This window comes from Manis javanica, chromosome 2, assembly GCF_040802235.1.
Source record: "Manis javanica isolate MJ-LG chromosome 2, MJ_LKY, whole genome shotgun sequence".
Classification (NCBI taxonomy): Eukaryota; Metazoa; Chordata; class Mammalia; order Pholidota; family Manidae; genus Manis; species Manis javanica.
The window spans coordinates 34,863,785-34,880,048 of NC_133157.1; the positions used below are offsets into that span (position 1 = coordinate 34,863,785).

Below are 16,264 nucleotides of genomic sequence, written 5' to 3' on the forward strand. Positions count from 1 at the left end.
ATTTGTATGTAGAGACTCTTGTTAGTTGGCATAGGGCTCTTAAACTAAGAGACCACATAAATGCAGGACTGACATGGCCACGTGCCTTGCAAGAAAGAGAAAGCTGGTCTGCTGAGAGGGATGACAGATCAGATGCACAGAGAACCATGTGAAAACAGAAATAGAGGCTGCAACACATGAGTTAAGACTTGGAGAAGTCCTTTTTCTTTTATTTTGTGGGAGCATTTAAACCTATAGAAAAGGAAAGGGAACAGTAAGATGAACCATTAGGTATTCATCTCCCAGATCCAACAACGATCTGTCCATGGCCAGTCTTGTTCATCTACACCCCCATGGATTATTTCTTCTTCTTCTGGAGAATTTCGAAACAGATCGCAATAAAAATTGGTATTTCATTATCTCTAAGTATCCCTAAGAATGATTGGTACTCTTGTAAAATATTAATAAATTACCATTATATACCTAAAACTCAACAGTAATTCCCTGATATCTTCAATTATTCCACATTTGTATTTCCCCAAATGGCTTATAAAGGCTTTATTTCAATCTATTTGAACCAGAATCCAAATAAATCTATACGTTATGATTAGTCTCTTTGACTCTATAATTCTCTCTTCTTTTCTCCCCTTGGCACTGCCTCCTTCCTTTCTCCCTCTCACTTTTTTTTCATTAAAGTATCACTGATATACAATCTTACGTTGGTGTCAATATACAACACAGTGGTTCAACAGTTTCCCATATTATTAAATCCTCACTCCCTCTAGTGCAGTTACTATCTACCAAAGTAGTAAGATGTCACAGAATCATTAAGTGTATTCCCCATGCCTTACTACGGTCCCAGTGACCTGCCTGTATTATGACTGCAAATTATCGTGCCCTTCTATCCCCTCCCCTTTCCCCTCTCCCCAAACCCTTTCCCTTGGTAACCACTAGTTCCGTCTCGGTGTCTATGAGTCCACTCCTATTTTGGTCCTTCTGCTTTGCTTTGTTTTTATACTCCACAAATATGTGAAATAATTTGGTATTTGTCTTTCTCTGCCTGACTTATTTCACTCAGCATGTTACCATCTAGATACTTCCATGTTGTTGCAATGGGAGGATTTGTTTTCTTTTAATTGCTGAATTATAATTCATTGTGTGTATGTACCACATCTTCTTTATCCATTCATATACTGATGGACACTTAGGTTGCCTCCATATCTTGGCTATTGCAAATAGTGCTGCGATAAACATAGGAGTCCACAGGTCTTTTTGAATCAGGGATCTTGTTTTCTTCAGGTAAATTCCTAGGACTGGAATTACAGGGTCAAATGTTATTTTTATTTTTAGTTTTTTGAAGAATATCCATATCATTTTCTACAGCCGTTGCACCAATTTACATTCCCACCAACAGTGCAGGAGTGCTCTGGTTTCTCCGCATCCTCACCAACATTTATTTCTTGTCTTTTTCCTCCCACTCTCTTTTAACTTACTTCTTTTGAGGAAGGAATGCCTTTCCACTATGGGAAACTGTAGGGTTTATCTAAGAGTTCTGGTACCGCTTCACTGTGTATGGGGGGATGGGGCTGCACAGGGAAGGGGTCCTAACACCAGTTGGGTACGCTGCAATTTAACTCAATTCTGACACCATCTACCTAGAGAGGGCATCAAGTTCCACAGGTTAAGGGCTCAGCCCTATAAGACCGCTTCCCTTCAACTACCATTTCAGAGCCAGTTGCAAGCTCAGGTTGTCACCTGTGATTCTGACCAAGAGGCTATATAGATTGCAGGTTCTGACGATCCCCTACTTGGGTTCAATTAATTTGCTAGAGCCACTCACAGAACTCAGAAAAACATTTTATTTACTAGGTTACCAACTTATTATAAAAGGATATAATTCAGGAACAGCCAGATGGAAGAGATGCATATGGCAAGGTTTGGGGGAAAAGACACAGCACTTCCATGCCTTAACCAGCATACTATTATTCTCTACGAACCTCCTTGTGTTCTTCAACCCAGAAAAGCTCTACGAACAATGTCTTTTGGGTTTTTATGGAGGCTTCATGACATACTTACAATGGATTAAATCATTGGCCACTAGTGATTGCTTCTACCTCCTGCCCCTCTACCCTCTCTGGAAATCAGGGGGTGAAACTACAAGTTCCTATCCTCTATTCTTGGCTGGTTCTGCTGGCAACCAGCCCCAATTCTTAGTTGCTTTCCAAAAGTCACCTCATTGACATAAATGAGGTTTATGCTGTGGTTGAAAGGAGCTTGTTGATTAGCAAGACACCCACATCACCCGTATGGCTCTAAGTGTTTTTCAGAAACTGAGGACGAGAAGAAATATTACAACAAAAGATGCTCTCATTGCTCTTGCTCAGAAATTTCCAAGCGTTTGGGGAGCTGTGAGCCAGGAATCATGGACGAAGACCAAATATATATGAGATATACATTTTGGTCATCAGAATGAACAAATAGCTGTTTCTTACAAATCACAATATTACGTTACCATAGTCTGCGCTTTGCTCATTACAGCGCTGCCGAGTCGGTCCCTGTATTTCCTGAATATTGGCGATAGGATCAGATACTTGAGTGTTTCTGTTTTAACGTAGTTATAAGTTCATAGCTCCTGAGATCTTCTGAACAGACCCTCGTATTTCTGATGGCTTCCCTGCTTTCTGGCCCATCAAGACGCTCCTGGCTCAACATTCCCAGTCCTCTCTGAACCCAGAAATAGTGATTTTTTTCTAAGAGCTCTTCTTTCCTTATTGGGAATAGCTAGGGGTGCTTTTGAGTTTCTCATAGTCTCTAGCCCTTTCAGTGGAAGGAGGGTTTATTTATTTATTTATTCATACATACATTCATACATATATACAATTCAAATTCAAATTAAGATCTACAGGATTTTTACTTAACCTCACTGATTTCATACCTATATCTCCTTCTTCCATATACTATCTCCTCGTTACAGTGGAGTATGGGGAGGTGTTACGTTATATCAATATAATAAGATGTCAAGAGCTAATGTGGACAGAGCTCCTGTAAAGAGCAGAAGGCAGGCTGTCCCTGTGGTGCAGTCCTGAATCCCGAGTGCCCGGCAGTATTGGGAACGGTCACAGTGGCCAAACCAGTGGTGTGGGCCCTTCTCTTCCACTTGCTCCTGAGCTTTGCACAGGAGACCCAATCCCATGAGTGGAGTACTGGGGGCTGATGAGCTGGGGAAGAGCTGCAGGAGAAACCCAAGGGAGGAGGGAGATACTCCAAACTGGACCTTCAAGGAATCTCACAGCTCAGAGGGGCACTCTAAAATCTTGGCAGTCACCAAACCCCGTTCACCATAGGTAGCCTCTGACAAAAAAAGGTAAATGGTACAGATGAGAAGAAAGCTGGCACATCTTTGGATGGGGCCAAAAGCCCTGAATTCCGCAATCCTGTTGTGCTCAAGATAGATGCTCTGGCTTGTTGAATATCTGGGAAGGCAGAGCCACAGCCAGAAGCCAGAAATCTGGGGTCAATGGTCTCCTAGGTTTCAAAATCGTCCTTGCTGATGATTTACACTGTATGTTTCATTCTTTATTTATAAAATACATAAATGTTCTACTGTACCAATATGTCCTTTATAAAATGTTTACAAAAACTGAAGTTCAAAAAGGTGGGATGAAGATATAATAAAATACAAAAAGAAGAGCTAACATGGGCCAAAGAAGGACACAAGGTTAGGTCACAAATTCATTAATTCATTCAACAATTATTCAGTGAGTGCCTAGTGTGAGCCAGGTCCACTTTTTATACTTTGAAGAGATACATCTGTGAAAAATAAAAAAAGAAAAACATAAAAACCCAGCCTCTGAATCAGAAATGAAAAAGGAAAAATCATGACAGACCCCACAGAAATACAAAGAATGATTAGAGAATACTACAAAAATCTATATGCTAACAAGCTGGAAAACCTAGAAGAAATGGACAACTTCCTAGAAAAATACAACCTTCCAAGACTGACCAAGGAAGATACAGAAAATCTAAACAGACCAATTACTAGCAACGAAATTGAAGCGGTAATCAAAAAACTACCCAAGAACAAATCCCCTGGGCAAGATGAATTCACCGTTGAATTTTATCAGACATACAGAGAAGATATAATGCCCATTCTCCTTAAAGTTTTCCAAAAAATAGAAGAGGGAATACTTCCAAACTCAGTCTATGAAGCCAGAATCACTCTAATACCAAAACCAGACAGACACCACAAAAAAAGAAAATTACAGACCAATATCCCTGATGAACATAGATGCAAAAATACTCAACAAAATATTAGCAAACTGAATTCAAAAATAGATAAAAAAGATCATATATCATGACCAAGTGGGATTCATCCCAGGGGTGCAAGGATGGCACAACATTTGAAAATCCATCAACATCATCCACCACATCAACAAAAAGAAGGACAGAAACCACATGATCATTTCCATAGATGCTGAAAAACCATTTGACAAAATTCAACACCCATTCATGATAAAAACTCTCAACAAAATGGGTATACAGGGCAAGTACCTCAACATAATAAATGCCATATATGACAAACCCACAGCCAACATCATACTTAACAGTGAGAAGCTGAAAGCTTCTCCTCTGAGATCAGGAACAAGACAGGGATCCCCACTCTCCCCACTGTTATTCAACATAGTACTGGCAGTCCTAGCCATGGCAATCAGACAAAACAAAGAAATTCAAGGCATCCAGATTGGTGAAGAAAAAGTCAAACTGTCACTATTTGCAGACGACATGATATTGTACTTAAAAAACCCTAAAGACTCCATTCCAAAACTACTGGAACTAATACCTGAAATCAGCAAAGTTGCACGATACAAAATTAATACACAGAAATCTGTTGCTTTCCTATACACTAACAATGAACTAACAGTAAGAGAAATCAGGAAAACAATTCCATTCACAATTGTATCAAAAAGAATAAAATACACAGGAATAAACCTAACCAAGGAAGTGACAGACCTACACGCTGAAAACTACAAGACACTCCTAAGAGAAATTAAAGAGGTCACTGACAAATGGAAACTCATTCCATGCTCTTGGCTAGGAAGAATTAATGTTGTCAAAATGGCCATCCTGCCTAAAGCAATCTAGAGATTCAATGCAATCCCTAACAAATTACCAACAACATTCTTCAACGAACTGGAACAAATAGTTTTAAAATTCATATGGAACCACAAAAGACTCTGAATAGCCAAAGCAATCCAGAGAAGGAAGAATAAAGCAGCGGGCATTTCGCTTTCCAATTTCAAGCTCTACTACAAAGCCACAGTAATCAAGACAATGTGGTACTGGCACAAGAACAGAGCAACAGACCAGTGGAATAGAATAAAGAGTCCAGATATTAACCCAAACATATATGGTCAATTAATATATGATAAAGGAGCCACGGACATACAATGGGGAAATGACAGCCTCTTCAACAGCTGGTACTGGCAAAACTGAACAGCTACATGTAAGAGAATGAAACTGGATTATTGTCTAACCCCATACACAAAAGAAAATTCAAAATGGATCAAAGACCTGAATGTAAGTCATGAAACCATAAAACTCTTAGGAAAAAACATATGCAAAATTCTTTTGGACATAAACATGAGCAACTTCTTCATGAACGTATCTCCCCAGGCAAGGGGAACAAAAGCAAAAATGAACAAGTGGGACTATATCCAGCTGAAAAGCTTCTGTACAGCAAAGGACACCACCAATAAAACAAAAAGGAATCCTACAGTATGGGAGAATATATTCATAAATGACAGATCCGATAAGGGGTTGACATCCAAAATATGTAAAGAGCTGATGCACCTCAACAAACAAAAGGCAAATAATCCAATTAAAAAATGGGCAGAGGAGCTGAACAGACAGTTCTCCAAAGAAGAAATTCAGATGGCCAACAGACACATGAAAAGATGTTCCACATAGCTAGTCATCAGAGAAATGCAAATTAAACCACAATGAGATATCACCTCACACCAGTAAGGATCGCCGCCATCCAAAAGACAAACAACAACAAATATTGGCAAGGTTGTGGAGAAAGGGGAACTCTCCTACACTGCTGGTGGGAATGTAAATTGGTTCAACCATTGTGGAAAGCAGTATGGAGGTTCCTCAAAAAGCTCAAAATAGAAATACCATTTGACCCAGGAATTCCACTCCTAGGAATTTACCCTAAGAATGCAGGAGCCAAGTTTGAAAAAGACATGTGCACCCATATGTTTATTGCAGCACTATTTATAATAGCCAAGGAATGGAAGCAACCTAAGTGTCCATTGGTAGATGAATGGATGAAGAAGATGTGGTACATATACACAATAGAATATTCTTCAACCATAAGAAGAAAACAAATCCTACCATTTGCAACAGCATGTATGGAGCTAGAGGGTATTATGCTCAGTGAAATAAGCCAGGTGGAGAAAGACAAGTACCAAATGATTTCACTCATATGTGGAGTATATGAACAAAGGAAGAACTGAAGGAACAAAACAGCAGCAGAATCACAGAACCCAAAAATGGACTAACAGTCACCAATGGGAAAGTGACTGGGGAGGATGGGTGGGAAGGGAGGAATAAGGAGGGGGGAAAGAAAGGGGCATTACGATTAGCATGTATAATGTGGGGGGGCACGGGGAGGGCTGTGCAACAGAGAAGACAAGTAGTGATTCTACAGCATCTTACTATGCTGACAGTGACTGTAATGGGGTTTGTGGGAGGGACTTGGTGAAGGGGGGAGTCTAGTAAACATAATGTTCCTCATGTAATTGTAGATTAATGATACCAAAATTAGAAATTTAAAAAAACCGAGCCTCTGAGAATCCAGCATTCTAGCAAGAGGGAAACAGACCAGAAACAGTGGACTGACATAAATAAGAAAATAATACATGACATCAGAAACTGCACAGAATCAGGACTCTGGCATAAAGGAAGACTGGATACATGCATCTAATTTCGTTCCCCCAAACCCACAAAAACCATAGTAAGTTTTCTTATGTTTGTATTAAAATTTTTTTTATGACAAAATCCACAAGGTTGAGGAGAAGAAGGGAGACATCAGAGTGATAACATTTTGAAGGCTGGAAACTGGATGGACTAGTGGTCATTTGCATAGCAGATCTGAGAGAACCAAATCCCAAGCCAGACTAGGAGAGCTGAGCAAGGACTCTCCAGCAAAGAGGAGCTCATGGTGCCAGGTCCCCCTAGAACCAGGTGTGCTGTTAGGAGGGTGCTGTTAAAATAAGGATTAGGCAAAAAATGTATAAGAAACAGAATGGCTACATCCTCTCCCTCATTCCATGACATCGGCCAACTGTCCCTCGGCTGCCCCAACAAAAGTTTATTCTCCAAAGAGGATAAAGCAATGGCAAACAACACATGCAGACATTGCTTCTGCGCTCATGGCCTTCTTCAAGCCCATAGGCGCTCTGCCTGTGAGACTTTCACAGCAGGAGCCAGGAGCACATTGCTTCGTGACTCTCCCAATGCCCTGTAAAGGCCTGGCCCGTGCCAGGGGCTCAGAATCTATTTGATGGGACACAGACATGGGGGAAACTTCTAGGCCACTTGCTTCTTTCCAACCCTGAGATCCTGAATACGCCAGGACTACTGCACTACAAGAATTTGTCCTGTGCAGTGGCTTTCACGTTCTCCCGATCCATCAGGGGCTCTGCTCAGAGTTCTCACTGTTTGGGGGTTTATGTTAATTCTGGCAGGACCAGAATGACCCTTCCTCTCTAGTACTTTCCAATAGCTCAACAGGAAGGGGCCAAGGGGGGGAAGAGGAAGAAAGAATTTCAGAATAATTGGATCTTGGGGACATAATCCCAGATGTATAAAACTTAAACTTTGTCACTTCAATTTCTAAACTTTAATCACTTCAGGGACTAGAATAATCCCAGTAACAGGGTGAGATTTAAGTGGCCCCACATATGTAATGGATGGTCCTTTGTGGATTTCACCCAAACACGGAACAAAGACAAGAAAACTTAGCTTTCTCCCATTTCAAGTGCTAACTCCTCTGGCTGCTACTTTCAGACTGGGTTGGATGTTTTCAGCCTCTAAACTGTTCCCAGATCTCAGAAAAGTGATTTTCTTTCTATTGACCTGTTTACAAAAAACGGTAAGAGAGAACTTTCAAAACAATATTGCCTGGTTCCACTGCCAGCTTTGTCCCTTGTGACTAAGAGGCATGGAGGGGACTTGAGGGAAAGGGGAGAGGCCCTCTCAGTGGTGAGACTGGAAGTCCAAGAACAAGACATTCATGAGATTATCTAGCCCCTGAGATGGATACCTCTAAAAATAATTCATTCAAAAGTGAGCATTAGGGAAACAGAGGCACAGAGTGGAAAAGGGACTTAACAAGTCCCACAAGTCAAGTGACTGGTGAAGGCCAGCTCTCTCGGTACCTGCTCCAGAGGAGTTTGCCAGGTGAGTGAAGGAATGGATGGATGAGTCTCTCAGGGGCCTGGGGACCATGCGAGAGGGCAGGGAAAGAGGAGGAAGGCAGTATCCCGGGTGCTGGGATACCAGAATCACCAGGACCTGAAAATGAAGGTGAGTTATTCCTATCAGTCCTATGCCCCAAAGTGGGGTGAGGGGGGATCATACAAAGGGAGTATAACATTTCTCGCCAAACTGACTACAACAAGTCAGCCACACATGGTATAACTTGAAGTAAAGGTGTGATGTCATTCTTGAATGTGATGAGGAAACTTAAGTCCCATCAGGTGACATGTCAAACACCTCCATGAGCAGCCAAATATCACAGGGAAAATTTTCACTCAAATCTCTGCATTTTACTTAGAGCAACACAGAGAACCCCCAGACTGCAAGAGTTGTGTCCAGCTCCTCACCACCTTTCTGGCCACTCTGAGCATTAGAGAATCATTCAGCTGGCGTTCTGAGTTCCTGCAGTGACAGAGTAGATGACCATGGACAGGTCCAATCAGACATGCCCCGTGGTGGGGTTCATTCTCCTGGGCCTCTCCGCCCACCCAAAGCTGGAGAAAACGTTCTTTGTGCTCATCCTGCTGATGTACCTGGTGACCCTACTGGGCAACGGGGTCCTCATCCTGGTGACTGTGTGCGTGCCCCGCCTGCACACGCCCATGTACTTCTTCTTGGGGAACCTCTCCTTCCTGGACATCTGCTACACAACCTCCTCGGTCCCCCTCATTCTTGACAGCTTCCTGACCCCCAGGAAAGCCATCCCCTTCTCAGCCTGTGCCGTGCAGATGTTCCTCTCCTTTGCCATGGGAGCCACAGAGTGTGTGCTTCTGGGCATGATGGCGTTTGATCGCTACGTTGCCATCTGCAACCCCCTGAGGTACCCTGTGGTCATGAGCAGGGCTGCCTACGTGCCCATGGCTGTCAGCTCCTGGGCATGTGGAAGCATTGCCTCCGTGGTTCAAACATCCCTTGCGATGAAGCTGCCCTTCTGTGGGAACAACATCATCAACCACTTCACCTGTGAGATCCTGGCTGTCCTCAAGTTGGCCTGTGCTGACATCTCCACCAATGTGATCAGCATGGGCGTCACCAATGTGATCTTCCTGGGGGTACCTGTTCTGTTCATCCTCATCTCCTATATCTTCATCCTCACCAACATCCTGAGGATCCCATCAGCTGAGGGGAGGAAAAAGGCCTTCTCCACCTGCTCAGCCCACCTCACTGTGGTGGTCGTCTTCTATGGGACCATCCTCTTCATGTATGGGAAGCCCAAATCCAAGGACCCCCGGGGGGCAGACAAGCAGGACCTTTCTGACAAGCTCATCTCCCTCTTCTATGGGGTGCTGATCCCCATGCTGAACCCCATCATCTACAGCCTGAGGAACAAGGACGTGAAGGCTGCTGTGAGGAACCTTATATTTCAGAAACACTTCACCTGATGACAGTGGCTGAGTCCTGATGGTTCTCTGCTCCCCTGTTACACTCACCTGAGAGTCTCAGAGGATAAGATGAAGGGTCAACATCATCAAAGTTCACACAGGTAAATCTCATTACACAGAATCTCCTTACACAGAAGGGCTTTGTGTGAATAGGAGCATTTAATGGGACTTTTTTCACCTTATCCTATAAAGAGGTCTAAAAAAGTATATTCATGTTGGTCAAGCCTTATAGTTCTATATCTCTGTGATACTTACTGAACAAATTGATGTCACCAAAAGTCTTCAAGTTGTATTAACTCATGAAAAGCTCCAGTCTGTAGGTGTGTAATTCAATTGTTCCTTGGCCTCTTTCTTTGAACATATTTCAGTGGGTCCTTACTATGCTTTCAACTTTTCCTACTCCATATTAAGTACTATTTTTACTTCATCACATAGTTTCTTTCTCCCTATTTTCATATGAATTCTTAAAGTGTTAGTGTCCTTTCCCTGTATCCATAATCAACCTCTTTCCCTTGTCCTTAATCAAGGTCCCACCAGAAAATCACTCACATCCTTGGAGCAAAGAGGAGAGTAAGTTGTGGCAAACTGGTGCAAGGGTCAAAAGCTCAGACCATTGTTCTTTTCTTTTTTTGAAGATGGTCTTTATCCCTGGGATCTGTTCCTAGATGGCAATGGCATCCCATGGGCCATCAGAGTAATGCAGGAATGGAGATGTGTTGAAGAGAATCTAGTGAATTCTATTAAACTCCTGGCCTGGCTTGACCATGCATGCAGCCAAGTGGGGACCATACTGTGATTTACTACCTAGGAATCCCCAAAGCCACAGAGTAGTCAGGCGGAGAAGGTGAGGTTCACCAGGAGACATCTAAGAATCACCCACGTGACTGGTGGGAATTCCAAGCCATGTCCTAAAAATAATCAATCTGGAATTTCAGTTAAAAGAATGAGCAGAATAGAAAACCTCTGACAGTGAATATGAACATTTAATCCTATAAAGAAGAAACAGAATAAAAAATCAAGACAAGCTGGAAAAATCTGCACATTTTTGCTTATTATAAAAATATTGCAGGAAGATGGTAAAAACATTAAAGAAAATTCTTTGTAGTGTGAATTCTAGAGGCAATTGAATCAATAAAATAAGACAGTCTACAAAAAGAAGACTAGTAGAAAAGGTGACAGGAGGATAACATTTTCTCAGGGGAAAAAATTAAAATCCCTCATTATTGATCAAATAAGAATCAGTAGAAAGTATTTAAATAGGACAATGCTTAAGATCAAAACTTCAAATTAAAAATAATTTGTTTCTTTCCTAGACCACAGAGAAAAAGATAGAGATTTCAGTTAAGAAAAGATTAGAGACATGAAAGATATACCAGGGGATCCATTATAGATATCACAAGGAGGAAACAGAGCAGACCAAAGACAAATAATAATCAAGAGAAAAAAAAGACGTTTTACTGAAAAGAAGCTTTAAATACTTTGTTCATAAAAGGTTCATCAATCGCCACATAGGAATTGTAGCAAAAGACATACCTATGTACAGTATATTCAGGGATAAGTTTTGATTCCCATATACACCAAAATAACTCTACAGACTTTTGCACAAAAGAAAAGAGTATTTCCCACCAAGGAATAAGAATCTGACCACCATCGGCCTGATACTCTGCAGCCCAAAATATAGATGTCAGTAGAACAGGTTTGCAGAGTTCTAAGGGAAATGGCTTGAGTCCAGAATCTGACATACCCCTGACAGTGGCACAGACATGAGGGTTAACAAAACACTCACTGTCATGGGCAACAACCACAGAAAGAACATAACTCTATAATCTCTTTCTGAAAAAGAAATTTTATTTTGAAAGTTCTCCCAACAAATAGTTAAAAATAAAAAATTGAAAGAATGTAATATATATGGTAGATAAGAGACAGTGGGGAATGATGAAATGCAAAGACAAATATGTGAAGGAATTACTAGAAAACACTAAAGGTAAACAGTGACAGCAAAGCAGTGACATTATTCGAGTTACAGATTTAGGTGCTTCATCAGGAAGGAAAATGGAGAAAGAAGTGAAGTTACAGCCCACCAAAATCCTCATCTGATGAAGGATGTGGTGGGAGGAGCAATCTTACCAATATAATCCATTGCACAGACACTGAAATAGAACAAAAGTGTTAGTACGCATGTTAAAATTTTAAGAGTAAATACCAAGAGGCAAATATTAGGATGAAGACTTCTGAAAGAATTAGAGAATTAGGAAAGAAAAAAGAAAGTTGAGCAAATAGAAAAGGTCATTTATTTAACCTGAGTAGATTAAAATCATTGTATATTAAACAAATAACACACATTATCCAGTTGTATTTTCTTTAGGAGTTTCAAGGTTTTTAACATTAGGAACATGAGGAGATCAATTTTACTGCAACCGTTTTGTTAATAATTTTTAAAAAGTGATCCCATCAACAAATGTTGAGAAGTCATTTGATAAAATTTAGTATCTATTTCTGACCTGTTGAAGTGGCAAACTTGAATATAGGAAACCATCCCTAACATGCACGAAAACATCGGAACATCAACAGCACGCTTACTACCTGGGTCAGAACATGTGCTCTCAGCGCCAGTGCCATTCTGCAGAGTCTACCTAATTAAGCCAGACCAGCAAAATAAAGAACATAAATACTGAAAAGAATAAAACTCTTCACAGATGTTTTTTACCTAGAAAACAACTTAATCAAATGTGAAACTGCTAGAACTAGTAAGAAAGTACAATGGAGTGGTAGGATATGATTCACAGCAGTCACAAAAACTTCAGAACACTTAGGGAGGTTGTATGAAGAGGTATGGGAGACCTCTATGAATACCATATATTTACAATGATAATGTATTAACAGGAGAAATAAAAAAGACACTTTTATTTTGGAGGAAGGAAAAGCTCTGAAGGTGAGCCTCAGGGTAGTCTGAGGGGACTTGGAACACCCAGAGGCAAGTGTCCTCATTCAAAGCCTTTCTCCCCTTCCCAACAGGTGGGGAGGACCTGGGCTCCACCCACTTTTCCATCCCTAGAACAGGCCCATCCTGTTAGGTGGGAATGAAGGCCCAAGCCCAGACCTTAGACGCAAACATGAAGACTCACTGATGAAAGGGTCTCATAAGCAAAGAAAACCAGCCTTTACTCCAGCCCTTGCTTTTGGAGATAATCAAAAAGTCTAGGCCAGACAGCGGACAAATGGAAGAAGTCCCATCTGTGGACTCCCAGTGCAATCACAGCCAGACTTCTTAAGAAGGCCATCGCAGAAGTCAGTTCTATAACTGTACCACGCTTCTATTCCTTTCTGAGTAGACTGATCCCTCTCGTTCTTATCATGTGATGCTAGCGGGCTGCCAACTGCAGTACACCAACCCTAGGCAATGGGTCTACTGGAAATCACGGAAGCTTCGTCAAACTAATCAGTGCCATTCTCCCAGATACTTCTAATTGGAGCAAGGAGAGAAGGGGTCCTGTATTAGCTTTCCATGCTGCATAGCAGAGCACTACAAACTTGGTGCTTTAAAGCAACGTATGTTTATAAATCTTGCAGTTTCTTTGAATCAGGAGTTTGAGCAAGTCCTCCACAAAGGTGCAATCTTAGGTCCGGGCCAGGCTTGGTTCTCATCTGGAGTCTCAAATGTGAAGAAGAATGTGAATTAGGCTCTTGACAATTCTCTTCCTTAACACATGAGAAAGCTCGTCCACCAGAGTTTAAAATGAAGACAAGAAAAGACAAGTAGAGAAAAGAAACAAGAAGAGACAGAGAGTCCTAATGACATGTTGAGTCCCTAATTCCAGCTGTGCCTGAGACTGAGTTCCCTTGAACTTCTCATTTATATAAACATTAAAGAAACATTTATTTGGGGATTAAACTGGTTAGAGTAAGTTTTCTATCGAGCAGCCTAGAAAGTCCTGACAATTACAAAGCTGAAAATAAAAGTAGCTTCCTATGGTCAACTGCTCCTGCTGGCCGCTGCATCCTCCAACTGCAATTTATATCACATGGTGTATCATTCCCAAGTGAGGTACAAGCAACTGCAAACCCCTCTTGGTCAACTCCCAAGCTCTTTTCCAAATAAAACAAAAGGAATAAACCCTCTTCAGGCTTGCACTGTCTATGAACACTGATGCAAAATCCTCAAATATAAACATCAGTAAAACAGATACAGTAATGCACCTAGAGGATATCATTGTAAACAAGTTTCATTTATCCTAAAAGTACATGGATGAATTGCACATGAAAAATTCACCACATTAACCAACTAAAGAAGGAAAACCAAATGATCTCAAAAGATAAAGAAAATATTTGATAAAAAATACAGTATCATGGGAATAACCACTCAAATCTGACTGAACACCTCTGAACGAAACAGCAGGCCCTCTCCTACCCCCACAGCAGAGGCTGGCAGGACGGCCGAGACAAGGTGACCCAACCAGCCCCCCTGTAAGTGTGGCGTCAGAGGAAACCGAGGAGGGAGGTGGGGCTTTTATCTCCACTGGACAGTACCACGTCCCCTCCCACAGGGTCAGTGGGGACCTGCAGGAAGCCTGCACTTGTGCCCCCACCCTGCAGTAATCAGTGCCCCTCCTCGCTCCCACGCGGGTGATATCAGAGGGGGCCTAAAAGAGAATCAGGACCCACGCATGTGGTAATGAGACCGTCCCTTCCTGTGGTGTCAGTGGGGGTCCGGGGAAGAGCAAAGAGGCCTCCTGCATCTGCCAGTCAGGGGGGACTCAGCTGAGCCCCAGAGAGCAGCTGAAACTCCTGCTGCCTGGCAGTAGGGTGGACCCTTCCTCCCAGGGCTGCAAGGCTGTTTCCATGTTCAAAGATCAGTCAGTGCAATTTACCATATTAACAGGTGAAAAAGTGAAAAGCTCATGAGTAATCAAGTAAAGCAGGAAAAGCATTTGAAAAAACAGCACCTATTCATGATAAAAACTTTTAGCTTCGAACTGCAGGTCCCCACCAGCACAGGAGGGCAAGAGAGACAACAGGCCCAGCATTTTGGAAGGAACAAAAAACTATCATTATCCACAGATTATTACCTGCTATGTGGAAAATCTACAATGATTTAGAGATATAAGTATTTAAGAAAGTTTAGCAAGGTCCCTAGACACTATATCAACATACCAGAAAAAAGTCTATTTCTATAGTCCAGCAAGAGATTATGAAATATTTCTAAAGATACCAAGAAATATAAATACATATTTATATATAAAAATATTTTTGTGTATTTACATTAAAATGTAAATATAAAAACCACCATGCAGGGTAAATCTGGCCAAGAGCTCTAAGACCTTTATGCATAAAGTTACAAATTATAACATCTTTTGAATGATATTAAAATAGAGGAGGAATACCTCTCATTTATGGGTTAGAAAACTCATTATTATAGAGATATTAGTTCTCCCCAAATTGATCTATAGATCCAATGTAATCTCAGTTTCTAAATCCCTAAAATAATTATTGTGGAATTTAAGAAGCTGGCTCAGTAATTTATGTGGAAGAACAAAGGACCAAGAATGACCCTGACAGTGTGAAGAGGTAGCAGATGGAACCAGAGGGACTCATCCCACAAGAAACAAAGACATCCAAGCAGCCCTGCGAACAGGGGCGTGGTGTTGGAATAGACAATCTGCTGGGGAAGAAGAGCGACCCCTGCAACGAACCCATTCATTTGGGAGACTTGATGTATGAAAGAAGGGTGTTACCGCTCACGGGGGTGGGGGGTGGGGTCGGGGGGGAGGATGGGTTATAAATGCAGCTAGGACAATTGGAAATACATATGTGTACCAGGAAAAACGTACAAAATACTTATGACAGAACTCAGTTGGGAGGCACCCCAAGTATCCACCAAAGTACAATGTATCAGTGAGCTGGGCCACATTCACGTAATGGGCTTTAACAATATAAATTAATGAATTTAGCTACACTCATGAACATAAATGAATCTCAAAAACATGACGTTGAATGAAAAAATAAGTCAGAAATAGATCCAAGTGATCCAATTTGTACAGCATTTTGAAGGAAGAAAACCTAAACTATACTGTTTTAAGGATGCATACATAGATGATCAAAATCAGTAAAAGCAGGGAATGACTGTAACTGAGCTCAGGAGTGTGGCTATCTCTGGGAGGGGAGGGAGAGGACTGAGGCTAGGAGGGAACACCCTGGGAGCTTCCAACAGATGGGCAATGTCCTACTCCTTAGATTAGGTGGTGACTTCTTTAGCATTCTTTAAATCACAAATACGTGTTACATATGCACTTACCTACGTGTGTTATCTTTCACATTTTAAATTATTCTAAATACCAAAGATCTTAAACACTACAGTGTGA

General features: G+C 41.5%; 1 protein-coding gene across 1 annotated transcript; it reads left to right on the top strand.

Moving 5' to 3' along the window:
• The first annotated feature begins 8,948 nt into the window (after positions 1–8,948).
• Positions 8,949–9,905, top strand: LOC108404465 (olfactory receptor 13C7). The gene has a single exon (XM_036996585.2). It carries the CDS (start codon positions 8,949–8,951, stop codon positions 9,903–9,905), a length of 957 nt encoding a protein of 318 aa, XP_036852480.2.
• Positions 9,906–16,264: the final 6,359 nt, after the last annotated feature.